Here is a 21,020-nt window from a genome sequence, read left to right as displayed (position 1 = left end):
AGTGTAGGAGTCCATCTGTCTGTATGTTAAATCTGTATCAAACATACACTTCCTTCCATCACAAACTTGCAAAATGGGAATGAGTACTGTTGAGAATAGCTGTTTCTGGAGCTGGCATTTCCACAGTTCACAGGTCTTAGAGAGAAACAGAAGTTTGTCCTAAGTAGCCAAAACTCTAGAGATCATGCTGTGATTTTTGCAAATATGTCTATAAAAAGAGCACAGCTTTATTATCCTGGCAAAGTTTCTTTCTCATTTTCATCTTTTACTAATCTATGCAGAGTGCCGTGCTTGGAATCTGTAATGGTTGTTTGTTTCTTCATGGAATGAAATGTAGCTAGACAATTGAAGAAGATTAAAGGTTTAACATATGTTGTTCACCATGCTGGCAGCTTGAATGTCTCTCTTAAGTTTTTGAACATGCAAAACATAATACGATGATGAACAAGAATTCATCTAGCTAGTTGCAGAGTGTATTCAATAGCCTTTTTAAGATATATATGAGTGTTCTCTAAACATTTATGTGAACCTCTGTGTATGGAGTAGATTGTTTACTTGGTATACTGGTAGTTTACCTGTCTATATGATACAGATATGTGCACGCACATATACATGAGACTCCCGCTGGTGTTTGAGATATGTATGTATATGTATCAGAGGGCAGGACCTGGCTCATGCTGTGCACCTGGAGTTCTGGCTCTTCCATGACTGTAGATTCATGCTTGAGGAGAGAAGAGATCGCTGCACATGATGTCCCAGACTTATTCTCAAGTGAGGTTCTGATTCTGTGAAGCATACAAATGTGGTGTTGTCTTCCCCCTCAAACATGTATGCTGTTTTTTCAAAACACATGCTTACACTTGAGGAGAAGTAAGGAAACTGTTTAAAGTGCTGACATGTAATTATGAGCTGCCTTGGGTAGACTCCAGCATTTCTCTCTGGATATACCCAGTTTCGGATGGTGGTGTTGTGCATTGGGGAGAGGGCAGTGGCAAAGTCCTGTGCACGGCTTTGGTCTTCTGAGCGTTGTCTCTATTGTAGACACCACTTTGGGCACGGTTCCTGGGCAGAGGACTTGTACAGTCTGAGCAGTGGTTTCGAAGCTTAACTGGACAACATTAGCGTAAAGCAAATAAATAAAATTGAGCTACGAAGTTGTGAGTGCTGTGTATATAAATATGTCCATTTGTAGGTGTATGTGTACATATATAGACTCCTGAAAAACAAATGAAATTATCTTGAACTCTCCATGTTGGCCCCTCTTGTTTTTCTCATTCCTGGACTTGGCCTTTCATAGCTTATTTTATTATAGAATAGGTTCCCTTCCAAAAATTCCTGTTGGGAAACTTATTGCAAGAGAATGACTCTAAAATTATTTACGACCGCATTTCCAGGGCTTGCGTAAAAACACAGTGGCTCTTTTCAGTTGTGTCATATGCTGCCAGTCCTACCTGGACTTGGTGACACTGGCGTCTCTGCTGTAGGGAAGGCTCCAAGGGCTTCTCCGGTGGGGCGCGGCTTTAGCCGAGTCATCATTACAGAGAGCGTGTGGCTTGAAGGGGGACGCGAGCGACAGGGACTCAGGGGCCGGGGTGTAGTCGGCTGAGGAGGAGCCGCGGGTCAGAAGCGGGGATGGAGGCTGGAGGTTTTGTGACTAACTCAGCACTGGCTCTGAGCCTGGTTTCCCTGCACTAACCACACTGGTGTACCCACGGGTGATAAAATGGGACAGTCTTTCTCTGCCAAACCCCTTCTGCTTCGTTTTGTATTGTCGCCAGTTCCAAAGACTGTCAGATGAATGCTTTGGGAGTTAACAAAACCTACTTTGCCTGGTGCTGTCCTTCCCACAGAGCTGAGGAAGGGAGAGGTACTGCTGGGCCACGCTGGGTGCTGCTACGTTACGTAGCCGCAGGGTAATCAGCAGGCTGAGGCGTGGATACCAGGTCTCCCTCCTTGTTATTAGGTAGAAATTGACTTCCTACCAGTACTCAGTTGTTTACAAACATCCTAATCTGCAGCCTTGCCCCCCATGGTAAATGAGGCAGGTTGGGTTCTAGATGTCTTCCTCTCCCCTCTCTCCACCTTTCTCTGTAGTGCTAAACAAATACTTGTCTCTTCATTAAGCAAATCATCCATCATGTATAAACCTTCTAGTATTGTGGCTAAATTTCCTCCTGAAGCACTGGCATTTGTTGATCCGTCAGAGGCAACTCGGATTTTCAGCCAGGTTTCTCCTGTACTGTATACACTGGTACAGAAGCCAGTGAGTTTGTGCATTCACGTGTTGTGACTGATTGTGTCCCTTGAGACAAATGTTTGTTTTTTTTAAGAGAGTAACTGAATTGTAAGATGGAAGGAGGGAATGCCAGTTGTGCTCTCACTCAAAAATATCCTTGTTAGAATGAAAACTTTAACCTGTTTGTTCTATAAAGAGCAAATATCCAGATGGCGCGTCACTTTTGCTGGTTTTACTAATCTCTTCAAAACAATAATTGAAATGAGGAGATTTCCAAATCTGATAATCACCGTTTATAATGAACATGCCAAACTTATCTTAGGTGTATTAGATAGCATGGCTAACTTCTGTATAATAAAAATGCATTCCTGTGAAGGTCATAAAACTTCAAACTAGAAGTTGACTGCCATATTAGTGGGAAGTTTAGTGAATGAAAGGTTGTGACTTTTCACAAAAAGACATTCAGCTGTTTATTTTGGTGTCTATGCGTTTCTTTTGCCTTTTAGCATAGGGCGTCTGCAGCCTTGCACTGGATTTTCATTGTAAATTTTTTAAAAAAATTATTATAAGTATCTTTTACAGAGTTATTTCAAAGTAGAAAGTATGGGACTAATGGGAATGAGTGGTAAGGAAAATTTGTTTGAGACGCGGTGAAGACGCAACAAATCACCTATGAATGCAGTGAAACCACGGTTATTGAACACTGTCTGTGCATCTGTTTTTCTATGGATTTTTGGAGAGGGAATGGAGAGAGCTTGGGTGATGACAGGACACCCAGCAGACAGGGCTCTTTGGAAACAAAACAAAGTATTTGACTCTCTGAGCTATGTTTTGAACTGAGATTGGGCCAAATTACATCAGCAAAAGCAAATGTTTGGCATGTGATTTGGTAATGAAATCACTTCATTTTTGTTATCCTGCAGACATTTCCACAAACACACGATTTTTCAGCTTTATCAGTCATGAAAAGCAATGAAACCTGGCCAAACTAACCTAATCAGACAGCCTAAATAAGACTTCTTTAGGCATTCGGGAATTTTAAACATTTTGGCTTGCAAGATAACAGTAGCTTTACATCTGTACTGTAACAGTACTGTGCTGTTTCTCTGTCCCTTGCTTAATGGCTTTGCAAGTAATCAAGAGAAGGGAACTGTCCCACCCTGACCTGATTTCCTCGGTATTTTATAAAGAGTCCAACAGGGAGTGACACCCAGTTACTTTCACACAGAACACGACTGCTGTCACCACAAGTGGCTTAATTAAGTTTGAATGAAACAAAAGGTTACGACAGGGTGTGTTCCTGTCGCTGTGACTTTGTGCTGCCTTTGGGTCTGAAGTGTGTGAAGCAGCTGGCCGGGTGTCCATCGGCCAGGCAGAGCGGTGTGCGTGGCGCGAGCGGTGCTCTCGCCTGGCCCCGGCGCACAGCCCGTGCCGAGGCTCTGCTTGGGTCAGGCCTTGCTCCTGGCTTCAGAGAGACCCTGGCGGTGCCAGATATGGTTGTTAGGGCTGTGTTGTTAGCTACGTTTCCAGCTTCGCTCTGGTAATGTTTGTGTACTGATAAGTGAGGAAATACATAACTTTTGCTACCAGGAAGTGATTAAACACTTGGCTGCTAAAAGCCAGATTTCAGACAATAAGGCAATTTCCTGTCTCCTGCAGTTCAGGTCCTTCCCCAGGTTCCCATGTCTGTTCTGAAAACTGTCATCTTGGGGATGTGGTTGCTCGCTTTCTCCTTTCTGCTGACAAATCTAATTCCATGTTCTGTTCTGTTTTAGGCATTTGTGCAGATTGCTTTTAATCCACTTCTGGTAGAATGTAAAATACCACAGTTCTAAGAGATGCTGAATAGGAAGTGAAAATGTAAAATATTTTAGTAGAAGCTGATTGTCTTAAGCAAAAAACAGAATTTCTATTTGTATTTTTCTCTCTATAACACCCTAAGAGTGATGGGGTTGTGGTCAAAAGAAAGTTTAGCTGGGATCTGTTGTCATGACAAAGCAGAAATTTGCCTTTAATACGCTTGGAATTGGGTTAATTTGCCTTACTTTCTCTGCTACAGTGTTTGAAGGTGGCTTATTTTGTGTCAGTCAGTTTTCAAAACTCCCACATTCCCTAACATGTCTACATTTATGCACAAAATCTGTTTGTGTCTGCAAACAGCCAGGTTTCTGCAAACTAACCCAGACACCTGTTTGCCATTTTAGGTCTCTAGGATATTTGTGTCTTAACCTGTATGTCTGACGAAAAGTGCTTACTGAAAAATCATCTGAGTTTATGCTCAGTTTATATACAGAGTTTATATAATAATGTGACATTATTACAGTTTTCTAATCTTCAGTCTTTTAACCTTTTCCTCAGGTCGGGAATATTTGGTTGGGCTTAAGCTGTATTTTGGAACAAGTCTGGTGGGGGAGGCAGAACCACGTATTTCTGTGGTGAAAAAGCCTTTGCAAAGGAGAACTGTTGTCCTGGCAGCTGGCCGCATTTTGCTTGAAATCTTCCGGAAGAACTGTGAGAGTCTGACAGGCACTTGGATGGGCCTTGCTTTCGTTCTGGGTCCTGGGCGATGGCAGAGAGGACAAGCATTATTTCATTTCAGCTAACAGAAGACCTATACTTCGCATCTACAGAAGTTTTAAATTATAGATATGTGAGAGCTGTGGGCCTGTTACACTGACCACCTGGTAGATGAGGGGTGAGGTGGGTAATGGTGACATCTTGCATTGATTGTGAACGCTATAGCCAGATACGGGTGTCTTCCTCTCTTACGAAGAACTTGGCATAGCATGTCTGGGGGAGGCAGAAGTTGCAATTCTGACTTGACCCTCATAGAGCCCTTGCTTTAACAAGCAAACTTGTGAATATGGTTTACGTTAAATTATGTCACATGGGCAGCTAAAGAACTGTACTTACAGTGGTGCTAGCAATAGTTTTCTACCAGATTGGGGAAATGCATTAAGTGGGATTTCAGTAATTCCTGTTCTAGACTGGTACTTGTCATGCTTAGTCAAAATTTGGGTGCTGGATTGAGGAGGTGCAGATGTAACCCAACTGGAATGAGCTGTAACTGATTTGAAACGCAGGATTAAAATTTGAAAAAATCTTGAAAAGTTGAAGAAATGGTCTGAGAGCAAGGGGATAAAATTTCTAAAAGCTCCTAGAAAATTATGACTCTTCTAACAAAGGAGTGCAACACCCAAAGAAAATTGGGAATATGTGGCAGAAAATGATCAGTGGCTATAATGGACTGCACGCCAAGCCTTAGTCCGTAGGGTGTAGCGCTGACCCGAGGGGAGCTGATCCTGGGAGCCTGTCCGAGGAGGCCTGCAGCGTCTCAGGGACTCGGGTGGTTTCCTTCCCACCTAGTTGGTGCAGGTGAAACCCCAACTAAAATATTTTGCCCGGTTTGGGGCATATGTTATAGGCAAGAGGCAGATAAACTAGAGCAAGTCTAGAGCAGAGCAGCAAGAATGTTCAGAGCTTTAGAGAACGTGACCTGTAGGAGAAGCTTAAATACCTTCACCTAATCTGCATTAGGGAAGACCGAAAGAGGAACACTGCATAGTTACTTGGAGCACAACCAGAACTGTTACTCCACCTTCTCTCTCGTAGTCTGACTAACACTGCTAGATCAAATTCTGATTAGTTTTTCAAAGTTTGTATTTTGCCTTGGACACTTGCTGCTCTTATTTCAGCCCTGAAGAACAGCTTGTGTTTCCCCAAGGTCATGCCTGTTTAAGAAACCAACCAAGAAATACTGCCTTGCTTGTCTTGCATCACTCTCTGGATTTGTTTGTTTGACTGAGATCCTAACTGAGAAGGAGCCATGTGGTTATGCCACACTTTAAATTAGTCTTGTATTGCTTTACTTCCCTTGCCCCTTTGAATGAGTTACAAGAGAAGCTTTAAAAGGACCTGTGCAACAGCAAATACTACTGTCTGACTGGTGTCCACCTCCCCATCCTGCCTGTACTCTCTGCCATCCTCCCTGGATTTACAGTTCAGATAAAAGAACTGCCCCAGGGTGAACTGCAACTCGGATAGGAAAACATCGCAAGAGGTAGAAGCGAGCTTCCTGCCAAGGACTACACACCCAGATCATTAATAACACGTTAGGCTGATCAGCAAGTGCTCAGTGGAAGGCAGAGGTATTTCTCTCAGATTTTCATTTTTTCTCCTTTTTCTCTTGTTTGTTTAGGAAATAATTGCATATGGTAGGAAGCCTTTCCAGACAGTTGAGGGCTGTTGTGAGCGGCAGGGCTGCTGCTGGGCTGGCTGGCTCCTGGCCCTGGCTGGTGACCGGGCTGCGAGGGCTGGGCTGGGCCGCCTTGCTCCGTCTCCAGGTGGGCTGTAGGCATCTGGGGTAGGACGGTCACTGCCTCTCAGCCCAGGCACAGCCCTGGTGGTGGCAGAACAAGCGCAGCCGGTGGTGTCAGGCAGGTGCCTCTGAATTTCACCCTGGCTAGAATGTGAAAACAGTGTCATTAATACGTGGCCGTGTAAATAAACACTGATCTTCTGCATATGTTTATCTGCCTTCCATTGTGTTGCATGTTGGTTTAAAAGAGACTATTAAACTTCATAATGGGCAATTTGCTGCCAATTTTTGTCTTCAGCTCTCTGCCCCTCTCGTGTAAGCATGCTCCTTTTCATATTTTTTCACCTTTTTTATGTTTACTTTTATTTTTCAAGACTCTCTCCTTCAGTAGTAAGGGCTGTTATATACCTTTTTTGTTTTCAAGCAAAAAGGTTTTGGAAATAAGTACTAGAGGTGCTGAAATCTAATTTTCATTGTGTGATACGCTGTCAGCAGCCTGGTTTGTTGGTTCTGTACGAGTGCTGCTAACTTTCCCTCTTATCAGAAACCTTTCTAAAAAATGTTACACTCAAGATACATTTTCTAATTCTAGTTGTTTGAACTGTTGAAGTCTATCTTGCTTGTTGACACTATCAGATGCCATATTGCTAAGAGGGGCTGGTTGGTCAGTTCCTAGTGTTTTCAAATTGTAAATAAAAATGTAAAAAGTAAAAGCATTCTGCCTATGGTAAACTGGTATGTGCAAGTGACCAGTTAAATAAACTTGAAAAAAATCAGGCTATCGCTCTTTGGAGCTGTATTTGATTTTACTAGTTAAGTGACTGTGAAAGCTAGCACTGGAAAATGCAGTGGATTTGAAGACTGCATGATGACCTGGAAGAGAACAGGAGCCCAGAATTGCTGCCTCCTTGTACAGCATTGCATTTGAAGTCAGCTGTAGCTGCCATACACTGCTGTACAGTCATGCTGCTTAGGAAAGTTAGAAATGATGGGATTAAATGATTCAGCTCTTTAAAAAGAAATAAATAGTAACTTAAAAATCTGGATTCTGCTCAGAACAGATGGCTAGTTCTGTAGAAGCTCATTTACCCGGTACTGACTTCTAAAAGCCAAGTCTTACTTGATGGGGTGTTGGTTAATAATTCACCTAATATAAAAATGTATATTAGAACATATTTTAAAATATTCTGTGAAATGACCATGAAATAACTTGACACACCACTTTTAAAAGCCAATTTTAAGCAGAAGCTTACTGATTTATGAGATTGTTGAAATTGTTATTGGTTAGTTAAAAATTTTAGATTCAGTGTAGTATTTCACCTCTGTAGACAGACCAGGCTGTAGCAACAGTGCTGAGGTTGGGGGAGGGGGTTATTATATTACCAATTTCTTCCTGTAGCAAAACCATGGTTGTTGACCAACTTGCCTACATGCTCTGGATGCCATAAAGCACGAGAAATCCCTTCCTCTTGGTCTGTAGACAAGTCCTCTACTGGCTGGTCAGCCTCTGACCCTGAAACCATGTAGAGGATTAACTAATTTCTTGCAATGACAGTCTCAAGAGTGTCACAGCTCGCAAGGCTCCCAGGACTTGAGGGTTGGTCTCTGCTTAGTCTCTGCTGTGCTCGGAGGTGAGGTTCTTGGTGCCTTTGTTTCTTCACCTCTGTTCACCAGTTCTCTGTTTCTGGATGAATTGTTTTGTTTCATGGTTTTGTTTTGGGTTTTCTTGCTAAGTTTTTAAAGGTAGCCTTAAAGCACTATCTCAGTATGACAGGCATAAGCCTATGGAAAAAAAAGCAAGGTCTTAAATGCTGCCAACCATATTCATGACCAAGATAGTCAGGCAACATTCTTTCTGCAAGGTTTATCTTGTTTTCATGTTGATTGTTTGAGCAACTGGCCAAAAAAAAAAAAGGCAACCAGTCTCTTCTGGGTTTTGGGTTTGGGTTTTTTCCATGCTTTTGGTTACAATGAAAGACAGGTAAGAAAACAGCAAATATGCTCTTAATTACAGAAGGTGTTAGAGGGTTTATTTTGTGCTTTATTTGAGGAGGTTTTTGGATTAAAGCACTTGCCTGATTTCTGGTGGATAATATCTTTATTAAAAATAGTATAACATTTCTTGTCAGATGATGTGCAGGTTTTTTTCAGATAACTGTAACTGTGGTGCAGGGGAACTGAAAGTTTCTAGAGAAATTTTTCTGTATTATGTCTACCAATTCCAATTTTTTAATTTTTTTGTTTTGTAATTTGTTATAAAAGCCCTGAGATCAAGTCAACGTATTTAAATATGGCCAATGCCACCTGAGACAGCTCTTCAGAAAAGCTCCAAATAACAAAGTCCTTACAGTCTTGATGCGTGAATGAAGGAACTCTTGACCTTCTAGCACTCTGAATGCGTACAGCCTTTCTTTAATGTGGTGCATAGCAGACTATAAGTTTCGGATGTCTTTCATACCATTGTTTCAATGTCAAACTATAGAAAGGTTTTTATATGCAAATCTAATATTAGTACGTGTATCCAAGAGCCAGAGGAGATCCAGGAAAAATAAAGGCATGTGTTTTTTTCCATGCAGAAGCTTGTCTTCCAAAAAAGAGAAAAAAATCCCCTTAAAGATGAGCCACATGAATGCAATAAATGTACTAATGTTTCACTGCTGGCATTTTGACCCAATAAACCAGGAGGGCAATAAAGATAGATCCTCTGATCCCTGGATTGTGCTGCGTCCAGCTGCGAGTGCAGCAACTGTAGGGCACAGTGCTGGGGAAAGAGCTCTGTCCAAAATCAGCCTAGATTAGGTAGCTTCAAATCCATGTTACATTCTTTTAAGAAGATAAACAGCAATGTCTCCATTTTTGCCAATTGCTGATATGGTGCTTTTGGCAGGAGATGACAAAATTGCGTATTTCTGAGGTGCTCAGCTGGGTGTACAAAGAGTAAAATACTGGTGGGATTGAAGGCAGAAATGGACGTGTTGTGTTGTGCTTCCCACACCAGGACAGGGTTTTGTTGCTGCGGTTGGGGGCAGTTAGGGGTGCATGAGCCTCACTGTTCCCAGCTGCCTTTGAACTTCCCCAACAGTGGTATTTATGTGGTGTTCGCTTTCCAAAACTGTCCGTTCAGCAAGATCCAACTAGTCTTAATAATATTTTAGGGTAGATGTTGGAACTATCTGTAGTGCATTTAAGTAGTGTTGTTCACATAACCCTTTGGAGAGTTAGGACCTCTCATTAAAATACCTTTAAATATTATTTTTGTCAAATGAAACGTGTTTAACCTTATTAATTATATAAGGAGCTCGTAAAACACAGTATAGCAGAGGAAATATACTTTTACTCTAATTTTTGTAGGACGAGTTTAATTAGCTCCTGTAACTTCTCCTCACCTTTCCTTTGATGGAAGAATGAATTTTTTTCTTTTAAATTTTTATTCTTTTAATATTTGCGTGTGGTATAGATCTGCTAACCAGAGAAATTTTGGGTACATGTTTTGGTTTCTGGCTTCTTTGTAAAATTGAAGAAAAGAATTCTTGTTTTAGCTTGGCACTGTCCCTTTTCTATATACGTATGTAGTCGAATGAGCACCTTCCAAATCACTGTCATATTTAGCTACAGTCATCAGTACATCATCACTGTTTCTGAAAGGGTCGTGTTCTGTTGCCTTTTAGTGAAACCGTTTGTATAGGTACGGCGAGTTCAACAAGTCAGGCAACAGGCAATGAGTACAAGCATGCCATGCAATGCCGGGCAAGTTACTGTCAAGAGAACACTATACCCATGTAGCTCGAATGTGTCCGGTACCTGAGCTGTCTTATAATGACACGTCCTTTGTTGGTGCCAGAGGTTGGGCTGGTTTGTAGAAAAAGAGATGGCAAGTACTCTGTATGGGGGGTCTTTGTCTAGAGAAGCAGTGAGTGCCTGAATAAGGTTGATGAGTTTACGGTAACAAACATATATTGAAGTGCTTTGGTAGACCAGGGCTGTAGCAAGACTAGACTCACATTTTAGATTGAGAAAATGCATCATGTCTATTGTGAGCTTAAACTTTTTTCTTTTTCCTATTTTTTGTTGTTTGTTTTGTTTGGTTTTTTGTTTTGTGGGTTTTGTGCTTTTTTGATAAAGCTTTAGCTCTTGACATTTTTAACGTTGCCTGAAGTGGCATACAGAATCTTATTTTTCAGTGACTTCAATTACAAAGTTTCAAACTTTAAAAACTATATTGGCTATTCGGTGGATTCAGGGTACATTTGACTGCACTGTTGTATCCAGTGGCTGTCAGTGAATTTATGTGATAAAATCTGAGACTACAAATGTGAGATGGACTGTAAGTCAATAAGTCAGGAATGTCCTACTGAGCAGTCCTATTTTTGCCAGAAGCATTTTCACATGTAGTAAAGGGGATGAAGTGAAAAGCATCGTAGTGGAGAGAGCTTCCTGCTGCAGCTTCTGGTAGCCGTCTGCCTTAGCTGCTTATGCAGCTGTTTCTCTTTGGAGCCTCTCCAGGGAAACAGTCGCTGCTGATCCAGAAAATGTGTTGTTTCATTACATTTCGTGCCTATCTTGTGTTGCACCACATTTAGCCCTGTCATGAATAAACATTTGCCCAGATCCATGTAGGATGTAATCCTGTGGAGTCAGTTAAATTAATCCTTGATGCATCCCTGTCACTTTGGATGTTGCATGGAGGGCAGGGCTGGCACAAAATCCCAGATGTGGTGGAATGGTGGACTATGGAATTGAACACACCTGAGGCCCAGAGCAAACGATAGAAGAGGGTTTGCCACAGAAAGGCAAAGCATCCTTTCCCTCTGGCGCCTGCAGACTGTCTGGGCATGGACAGAGCCTCCCATCCCTGCGTGGGGAGCCCTGCAGCACCAGGGCACCTGCAGCACCAGGCAGTGGCTTCCAGGCGCGTGGGGAGAGCCACCCCTTGGTGCTTGTTTCCAGTAGCAAGATCCATTCCTATAGGTTTTGGTTTCCAGGTGGTGATTTGTGGAAATACTACATGTAAGCTCAAGGAAGTTACATAGTTTAGGTTGGTGATTTGCACTGTTTTTTCACTAGTATATGTGTGCGTTTCCACTGAAGACTAGAAGTGGTGCTTCTGACTTGGCATGCCTTAGGACAAAGAAGGATGTCTGTGTGTCTATCCAGCTGCTATTGAGCTGCAGTCTGAAGTTAGTCTCCTCTTTTTCACCTCCAAAACAAATGCAAGGCAGAAATGAGAAAATCTTGAATTCCTGGAGTAATTGTAACTTCCATCTTCATCCCAAGAACATATGAGGGGTGGATCGTAATTGAACATTCTTTTATTTTGCAGGACTAATTTAATGGCTGGGTAGCTTGGACAAGAAAGGAGTGAGGGATTTAGAGCTGGATGATAACAGTGCAGTGCATGGAGCTACGATGGGATTTGTCTGTTGTTAACTGTGCAAAGAGGTGCTGTTTGGGTGCATCCCCCACCCACATGCTACTACCAGCTGGTAGATTCCTTGACTGTGAGCATGTGAATACCTAGACCTATCTCTTTTGTGCATTTTTCAAGGTAAATGAGTAGATTATGCCTTGAAATTATGAAAGTGGATGAGATTTTTTGTGACTAGGTCGTTCTGGAGTGTTATTTTGGTTTTTGTTAAACATACCGCTAGTATTTTTACTCTCTCCCCCCTTTCACTCAAAATCTCGGTTGTTTCTGTAAGCTTACTTTACTGTGTGAAAACCAGTGGAGACATTCTGCAAATTCTCAGCTGTTAAACTGCATATGGTTTTTCCAGAATGGGATATAGGTGCCTGGATTCACAGGCTACAAATTTAATAGTGAGGGACAGGAGGGGTTGCAGAGGCCTCTACTTCATATCCCTCTTTCCCGTTCCTCCCCTCCTATTTTGTAAGATAGATATTTGTACGTTATACACAGGAGATCGTATCAAAAACCTGCACCTGGCACAGAAGTTATTCGACTTTTGGAGAGGTAACTTGTGCTGCCATTTAGCTAAGCAGTAAGTGCTCTTACTCAGTGTAGAAACATTTTCTGGAAATTTTCAGGGCACTGCCATTCTTAAACATGGTAATAGAGAGAAAGTAGCGTCTCTTACAGCCGGATTGACCTTTGAGTAGAATCAAGCTTATGAGACTTACTGAATGCTGTGTATATTTATATTATTACGAGTGAAACTTTCTAATATCTTTTTAATTGTACTGGGGAAAAAAATATATTACGTTTCTGCTCTGTTTCAGTCTGAAGATAAATAATTCCATGAGTAGTGTGCTTGGTTATAGTGTGGGATAAGATTTATACAGAAATAAATAGTTATCCTTTAGGGGAAAGTACAGTACTTTTTAACAGTACCATAGAACTGTAGAACTTAATCAGCTTAAGTAGACAACTTTTATAAAATATACATGGGCCTCTTAGTGTTTTATTTTGAAGTACAAAAATTTCCGTACATAATATTTATAATTCTAACAGGAATAGTCCTAAGTTTGTCACTAGGCCACTACTACTGGCCTGTAAACTTGCATTAGTCCTCTTTAATGGGGATTTTGTAACTGGTATTCTAAAAATGCTCTTGCAGAAGTTTAACTCAAACCAGCACCTCCATTTACTTCATGATAATTTATATCGTAAGTGTAAAATTTTCATTGTCCCATTTATCATAATCAGTAATTAGAGTCATTCATATCCAGGATATTTGCAAGAAGAGTAGATTAATTTAGCCCACATAAAGTTCTCATGGAAAGTACTCGCGGTGACCATTGCTTGTAGGAGTTAGTTTTTATGGGCAGTCTGTTCAGTATGGCCGGTTACGGCGTAGCTGGAGTTTGGTGCGGGAAATGCGATGTATGTAACCTTCTGTGGTCCCGTTGCTCACGCGGTGATGGGGCGCAGGAGTGCCTGTGCAGGGTGAGCCACTCTCTGGGTGCGTGCAGGGCGTCCGCGGCGCCCGGCTTTCTCCCCTTGGCTGGGGAAGTCGTGCAGTGAGGGACACGGAGTGGCCCGGTCGCAGTCCTTGTCGCAGCTCCTATTCTCAGTGCGTGTGACCTCTTCTAGAGGATGTGTGCTCAATATTTCAAGCATTTATAAGATCTTTGGGTGAAATATTTGCAGAGATAAATTATTTTCATAAAGGAGGAAACTTGGCATTCTAAAATCACGTGCTTTAATCTGTCACAGGAATGCCTGACTGTTGTTTTTTCCCTCTTCTTTTATTCTTTCTGTACTTTTGCCTACTCCTGTCTTGTTGTAACGTAGGTGCTTTTCTTGGGGAGTGTATTAAATTTAATGAAGCTTCCCATTTGGCAGGAAGTATTTACATACATTTGCAGGCAGAAGATCAGCCCTTTATCCTATGAGGTTTTCACTGAAAAAAATGACTTCTTTCAGTATTGCTCTCTTGCACTAACATGGTATACTGTCGGTAGTAAAACAGGATATAATATCCAACGTGATACTGATTCTTCAAGCAGGTCACAGAGGTCTAGTCATAATCTTATTCTTGGATAAGCTGCCCTGTAGCTTACACAAGTCTTTCTCCCTTCGTTTCCAGCCTGAACAAGAAATAGGCAAAAGCTCGTTATCAATCCTCTTCAGCAACTGTTACTTTGATTAATTTGCAGAAGATGCTATGAAAAGTCAAGTTACCCTTACCTTTTTAGGAGAGGATCTGGCACCATTAAAAGACAGTTGAGCTGTGAATGGCCATGTGGATGTCAAGAAACTTGGTGTTTGTCCAGCCCTGTTTGTTAGATTTCAGGATTGATTGTTCAAGACTTCCTTATGTGAGGTCAGTTGTTACAGTCTGTGTTAAATTGCAAGAAATCTATTTCAAAAGCAGCCCCTGATGAGCCAGGAGCCTGGGGTAACAGGAGGTGAAAATAGGAAGCCATTCAAGGTTTGTTCTAGGCTCACTACAAGAAGGTTTCTCCTGTGACTGTTCACAAGCAGAGAGTTGGGGAGGCAGGGCAGGAACAGGACAGTGCTATGGTCTCTTTCCTTATTTAGTAAAGATAGAAACATAAACACAGTAAGAATTACCATTGCAAGGGTTTTGTGCTGGTTTTGACCCCAGAAGTTTCGAAAAAGATGACAAAGTGCCAAGTGTAAGCTCTACACCAGCAGGAAGCATCCTTAATAATCAAAGAACAGATAGTTCTGAGACATGGATAAATATGTTTATGGAAGGTAACCATGGATGATAGCAAATATATAACCATTTTTCACAGTGTCTGTAGGCAATTAGGAAGATATTTTGTCAGTGGTGATAGGAGGAGGGGAGGGGGCAGAATCCTCCTTAAAATTTTAACATACTGTGTTGCAGAGCATCAGGAGGAACTAACAGTGGTTTCTGTGTGGGTTTTATTACTTGGCAGGATCCACTGTGACTAAATCTCAAAAGACTGGTTTTTTGAAAAGTTGCATGTATTTATATATGATACAGTTTGTTAGCCAAAATGACAACCCCCACCTTATCAAACCACGTATGGTCTTTATTTGTAAAATTTTTCTAACTGCTTGCTAAACATTACTGGAAAACTGTGTCGCTGTGAAGGCAGTCACTTACTTGTCAGAGCTCAGAGTTCCCACGTAAATCACAAATGTGTGCAAAGCGCTGAGCCAGACTCCACCAGTGAACCTCTTCAGTCAGGATAACATCTGCACTCCATTTTCTTCCTTTATATAATTACATCTGCTGATTGTTTTCTTAATATTTAGGATGCAGTGAGGAGTGTTCTTGTGAAATTATGAATTAACTATTTTCTTTTAGGAGGAAGAAAGCCAGCTGGCTAATTCAACAACCTAACTATTAAATATCTCTAGTTCACAAAACACTTGCCTAAAGCAAAGCAAAAGCACCTCACAGGACCTCTTCTTTCAATGGGAATTTGAATTATTTATTCAATTTAAAAAAAGGTTTTGCAGTTCTACAGTTGGGTTGGACGAAAGTCATAGACAAAAGTCAGCACCAGATTATTTTTGCTTAAGTTGTTAAATTTGAAAACAAATGATGAACAAACCAAAATAAATAAATGACCCTATTTTATGAAACTGAAATGTAATGGGAACCAGACTTTTATCCAGCGAGCCTCCAGATACAGCCCGTGCTTGCTTTGAAAGCTGTACTCACTGTCTGGCTATGTGTGCGGGACACACAGGAGCATGTCTGGTGTGTGAGATAATGGGTTGGGATTTGCAGTGCGGCACAGCTCAGCCTCGCAGCCAGAGCTCTCCCTCGTCTCGGGCTCGCCTCGTCCCTCCCTGCCCCAGCCTGGTGCTCGATCTGATGGCGTAGGTTTTGTGAAGTCTGTGTGGGACTGGAGCGAGTGGAACAGCAGCGTTGTCCGTCTAGAAGACTGTTTCTAATCAGTTTATAGTAATCAGTCCAGAAAATGTAAGCGTTGGATATGTTTGAGTTTTAATGAGCTTGCTTTCTGGAAATCCTTTCCTTCTTAGTCTGTGAAAACTTACAGCTGTCAACTAAAATTTCGGTGAGAATTCTCTGTAGTCATTTCTGAAGTGGTTTTTCTGAGGATGCCCAAACTTAGATTTAAGCTTCTAAAATGTGACTATCCTGAAGGTGAGGATGTTGACCACCAGGTGAAATGGAACAGGACAGGCCAAGTTCCCCGGCTCTGGTGAAGCAGTTCAAATCTGCTGACTTCTTTTGACATGCCCTGCTTTACAGCAGTAGGTAAACTAGATTGGCATATTCAGGATGTGCCCTCGCTTGAAAGACAGTAACTGATACTGTTAGACTACTGGCTTATCATAGATTTGTCTAACAAGTCTAGCAAATGTACACCACTTTCGTCTTTAAAACAAAAAAAGCCTACACTAAGACCACTTATTTCCTTTCCCCACCCTTTTATGTAGCTGTAATCCTGTTTACTGGAAACACTTTTGAAACACTAAATGTGAGCAAGTTAGAAATGTACAAGCAGAAACTCAAGTGTTTGGCTTTTTGCTGTTTCTTCTGTTACATCTTTTTATCAGACGCTTTTATGTCTGCGTGAAGCACAGTTTATGGTCTTGTATAAATTGACTGAACACCACATGCAAACAAAATTCGAATGTTTATCGATTTAAATAGATGACTTGAATACACTCCCAGTAGCAGAAGTGCAGTTGAATATCAAGTTGTACCAATAAAGTAAGTTAGAAGCTGTGTGGAAGTCAATACAAAACCCTGTGTAAGACTCCTCCTTTTTCTCTGCTAGTGTTTAATTATTGGAGGTGGCCCATGTGGCTTGCGGACTGCCATAGAACTTGCCTTCCTGGGAGCCAAAGTCGTCGTCGTGGAGAAGCGGGACACTTTTTCAAGAAACAATGTGTTGCATCTCTGGCCATTTACAATCCATGACCTCCGGGGACTGGGAGCAAAGAAATTTTATGGAAAATTCTGTGCAGGATCTATTGATCACATCAGTAAGTGTATGAGGGTGTGGGCACTGTTCAGATAAGACATGTACCGAGATCAGAAGACTAATGGAGACTTTCTTGATTTAGCAGAAAGCTCATCAGCCGTAAACATGTGCGAGTGCGTGCATGCACACGCACAGTTGGACAAAAATGGTCTCATTCAAGCAAAAAGGCAATTGAACAAATGACAGTCTTACGGAGCAGCTTTTTTGTTAGTCTGGATTTGTTAAACCATGAGTTTTTATTACAAAGCATGAAGAATATTGATACCCATTCTAGTATGTCAAAGGTAGACACAACCCTTCTAGTGAGAAAATATGCAAAAGTGGGATATTCTACAGGGAAATATGCTGTAAAAATTTCTATCCTAAAATGGTCAAGATACTGGTTAGCAGATCCTTTAAATATCATTTAGAAGGAAAGATCAGAAAAAGTATTCTAAGAAACCCACTGAAATGAGTTATTTCCTGCGAGATTGTGCTGCAAGAGGAAAATGAGGTGGAAAAGAACAACATCCTGAGGTGGTCGCTACATTTGCATTTGTCACAGTATGGGAAATAATAGCGCGGCATGCTTGTGTTAAAAATGAGTATCAGTTGGCTGGTATGGTGGTAGCAGCTGTGGTTATTTACCTAGTACATACACCTTTGTTACTCTGTCTACAGGTATTCGACAACTTCAACTTATCCTCTTCAAAGTTGCACTCATACTGGGAGTTGAAATCCACGTGAATCTAGAATTTGTGAAAGTCCTGGAACCGCCTGAAGATCAAGAAAACCAAAGTACTGTTTATCATGATGTTGTTCTGTTCACAGTAACTTCTTTTGTGTCACGCATTGTGTGAAATCATTCGAGGTAGTTGCATTGTGTTTAAAGAAATGGTACAGTTTTGCCCTTCTTATTCAGCTAGGTTTGCTATATGCAGTCATAGGCATGATAAGTATCATTGTGACAGAGCACTGATAATTCTTAAAATACGACTCAGTCTGAGAAGTTGAGGTTTTGCACTATGCCTTCTGGCGTGCGTTTGAGGCTTTGTAGGGAGTCTGGTGTGGCTTTTTGGTATCTTCTTGCAAAAACATTTTTTGATTGATAATATAAATATTGAGGATGTATTAAACTCCCTGGGCCTCATTTTGCTTTCACATTAATATAACTCCCACTGGCACACTGAGTCTTATCAGCAATCTTATGCAAGATTTTTAAACAAAATAGAGAAAGATTTCTCATTCTTTTTTTCTATTTTTTTTTTTTTAAGATTAGTATTTATATTTTTTGAAGAGTAGTATTTAGGGTATAGTGGCAACAGAATATTTTTAAATTTTCTTTAATTAAAATGCTATGCTATCTCTCTTTAAATGGTCATATAGTGACAGTAGAATAAATATATTTTTAAGTAGTTAAAGCATATATAATTTTTAAATGTGGGCAATACAAACACTTTCACATAATCAGCTTTGTGTTAATACAAAGATTAAAGTTAGCTTTGTGAGTATACTTCCGTTTAACTTCTGTTTAGAAGACAAGCAGAAGTATTGACGGTGGAACACTACGTTTCTTTTTTTAAAACCCAGCACTTCCTTGGTGTAACAGCATATATATGCTGTCCTGATAAGGTCACTGTGAGGCTATTTCTGTGAGAACGAAGTGCTTAAGCATATTCTTGTGATATGGGTCTGAGAGGAAGTTTAGTGCATTAGGTAATCCAAATGAAGGCTTCCTTTTTTTTTTTTTTAGTGTCAGTTTGAGCTTGACACCTTGCTAATACTGCCTGAATGTAGCTTTGACTGCAGCAGAACTTCCCTCTATCAGACCAAGGCAAAATTCAGCTCCATTTCAATGAGAAGTGGGCCATTTATCTTAGTGCCGTTCCTTCAGACTCTGAAATAGCTTCTCTGTTGTGTTACTGAAGAATGAATAAATAATGTTCTTTATGTCTTTAGAGATAGGTTGGAGGGCTGAATTTCTCCCCATGGATCACCCTTTGTCAGAATATGAATTTGATGTTATTATTGGTGCAGATGGTCGCAGGAACACTTTGGAAGGTAGGTGAATGTGTGCTTTGAGCCTTATAATGCTCTTTTGGGTATTTTGGAAGGCCTGAAAGTCAGAGGAGAGCACAAAGCAACAGGCCACCTTTCAATCCGCTGAAGTCTGTGTGGAAGCTGTTTTTTTATGTGGTATCTTCTGCTTTTATTGTTAAGTTATGGCTCAAAATAAAGGCATTTAACACAGTGCTGAGAATCAGTGATGATATATCTGCATTGCCTACAAAATGCATCATGATGCCATTGGGCTTGCTTCAAGATGCACGTCAGGAATTGCATACTCTTTGCATTGTGTTTTGTGCTGTAAATTTGCACTATATGTTTAAACTAATGACCAAAGAGTGACTGCCAGGTATTTAACGAAGGCATCAGAGATATTGCTCTTTTCTAGAGGTGATTTAGGAACTGCTTCTGAAGCAGTTCCTTTGGAAATGATACCAAAAGATAATAAATCACTCTAAGGTAGGGAGAAGCAGGTGGAAATGCTTCATGAATTTGAGTATCTGAGAATTCAGACCACCTGAGCTGTCTTAGTGAGACGCCAGCTAAACTGGTCCTGTATCACATGAACAGACCTGTTACTTAATTGTATATTTCCCTTGTAGCTTTAAATATATCCATGTTAGGTTCAGTTCACTAAGTACACTATTTACTTCATAGTTTGCTTATTCTTATATCTGCCAACTGTAATATGCTTAGAGTTAATTCCTTATAATGCTCTATTAGAAATTTCTCCGTAGTATCGTCCAGCTATCCCCCATAAAAGACTGTTTAAATAGTCAGGTATCAGCAGACTGAAATCATTTTTACCTCAGCTGCAGACTCTATTGAGAAGTCAATGATTATCGTAGTACCAGGAACTAAGGGAGTATTTGGTGCACTGAAGATTGTTTACATACAGAAGCTGGTATTGTCATATTAAATCTATCCCAATGAAATAATGAGAGCATATCAAGAAGCACAGAGACAAAAATTCATAGCTGATCTATTTCTTCTTAGAAAATATATGTATTCTCTGAGAAGTCATCTGCAATTGGCTAAAAATACTCTAAGGACCCTCTGTCCTACTTCAGAATTTACTTGCAGATAAGAGGAATATGCAGAGGAAAAAAATGTATGATGGCAAGATCGTGGCTTAGTGGGCTTTGTTTGTGAAAAGAAGAAGCTAGGATGGAGTGAGAGCAAGTAACTTTGCAGTCAGTCTCACCTAGGAAATAGAAAGTTAAACCACTGAATAGTTTTCACCACCTATTATCTGTGAAAAACCTCATTAGCTGGTAGTGTGTGCACCTAAGCACTGTTACAAAGGTTTCTGTTTTTCAGATCTTTCTGTCCTGCTTTTCACTGCTGATCTTGAATGTTTTTTCATAAGCTGTTTACCACCTACATAACAAAAATCTTATCTGCTATTTAACATGTTAAAAATGTCTCCCTCCGTTAAATTTGATCTGCTCTATTTCCAGCCCCTTTTTCTTTAGTCATCATTTGTCCTTAACTTCTTTTCATGTTCAACTTCTTCCCTCCGGACCTTTTATTTTTTAGTGAGACTTTATCTCGAATGTGGTACAGCTCCAGTTTTGCAGCTCGGAGTGGGGAAAGAAGTCTCTTTGCAGTTGAGGCATTTTTGGAGGAACGATGGAATCTGCTGATACCGTGTTGCTAAATGAAGTGTAGGACTAGACACAGGAAAGAGACCGAGCTGCCTTGAGCTGACCCTCCCTGAAAGTCCGATGTGAAGTTTCCAGTGTTTTTCATTCTTTTCTTTGCTTACCAGGTTTCAGGAGGAAGGAGTTTCGTGGGAAGCTGGCTATAGCTATCACTGCCAATTTTATAAACAGGAATACAACTGCAGAAGCCAAGGTAGAAGAAATTAGTGGTGTTGCTTTCATCTTCAATCAGAAGTTCTTCCAGGACCTTAAAGAGGAAACGGGTGGGTGCATCCTCATTTTTAACACAACCAAATACAAGAGGCAGTAGAGGAACTCTTAATCTGCCAGGCCA

At 40.8% G+C, this 21,020-nt stretch overlaps 1 protein-coding gene across 6 annotated transcripts in view; it reads left to right on the top strand.

Moving 5' to 3' along the window:
* MICAL2 (microtubule associated monooxygenase, calponin and LIM domain containing 2) overlaps window positions 1-21,020 on the top strand; it is a 136,416-nt gene that overhangs the window by 28,065 nt on the left and 87,331 nt on the right. For all 6 annotated transcript variants that reach the window (XM_075425076.1, XM_075425075.1, XM_075425080.1 and 3 more), the window contains exons 3-6: window positions 16,770-16,977; window positions 17,637-17,753; window positions 18,915-19,016; window positions 20,794-20,949. In XM_075425076.1, the coding sequence (XP_075281191.1) occupies window positions 16,770-16,977; window positions 17,637-17,753; window positions 18,915-19,016; window positions 20,794-20,949 (583 nt within the window). The remainder of the gene's footprint in view (window positions 1-16,769; window positions 16,978-17,636; window positions 17,754-18,914; window positions 19,017-20,793; window positions 20,950-21,020) is intronic.

This window comes from Opisthocomus hoazin, chromosome 7, assembly GCF_030867145.1.
Source record: "Opisthocomus hoazin isolate bOpiHoa1 chromosome 7, bOpiHoa1.hap1, whole genome shotgun sequence".
NCBI lineage: Eukaryota > Metazoa > Chordata > Aves > Opisthocomiformes > Opisthocomidae > Opisthocomus > Opisthocomus hoazin.
The sequence above is the reverse complement of the archived record's forward strand: the minus strand, read 5'-3'. Positions and strand labels throughout refer to the sequence as shown.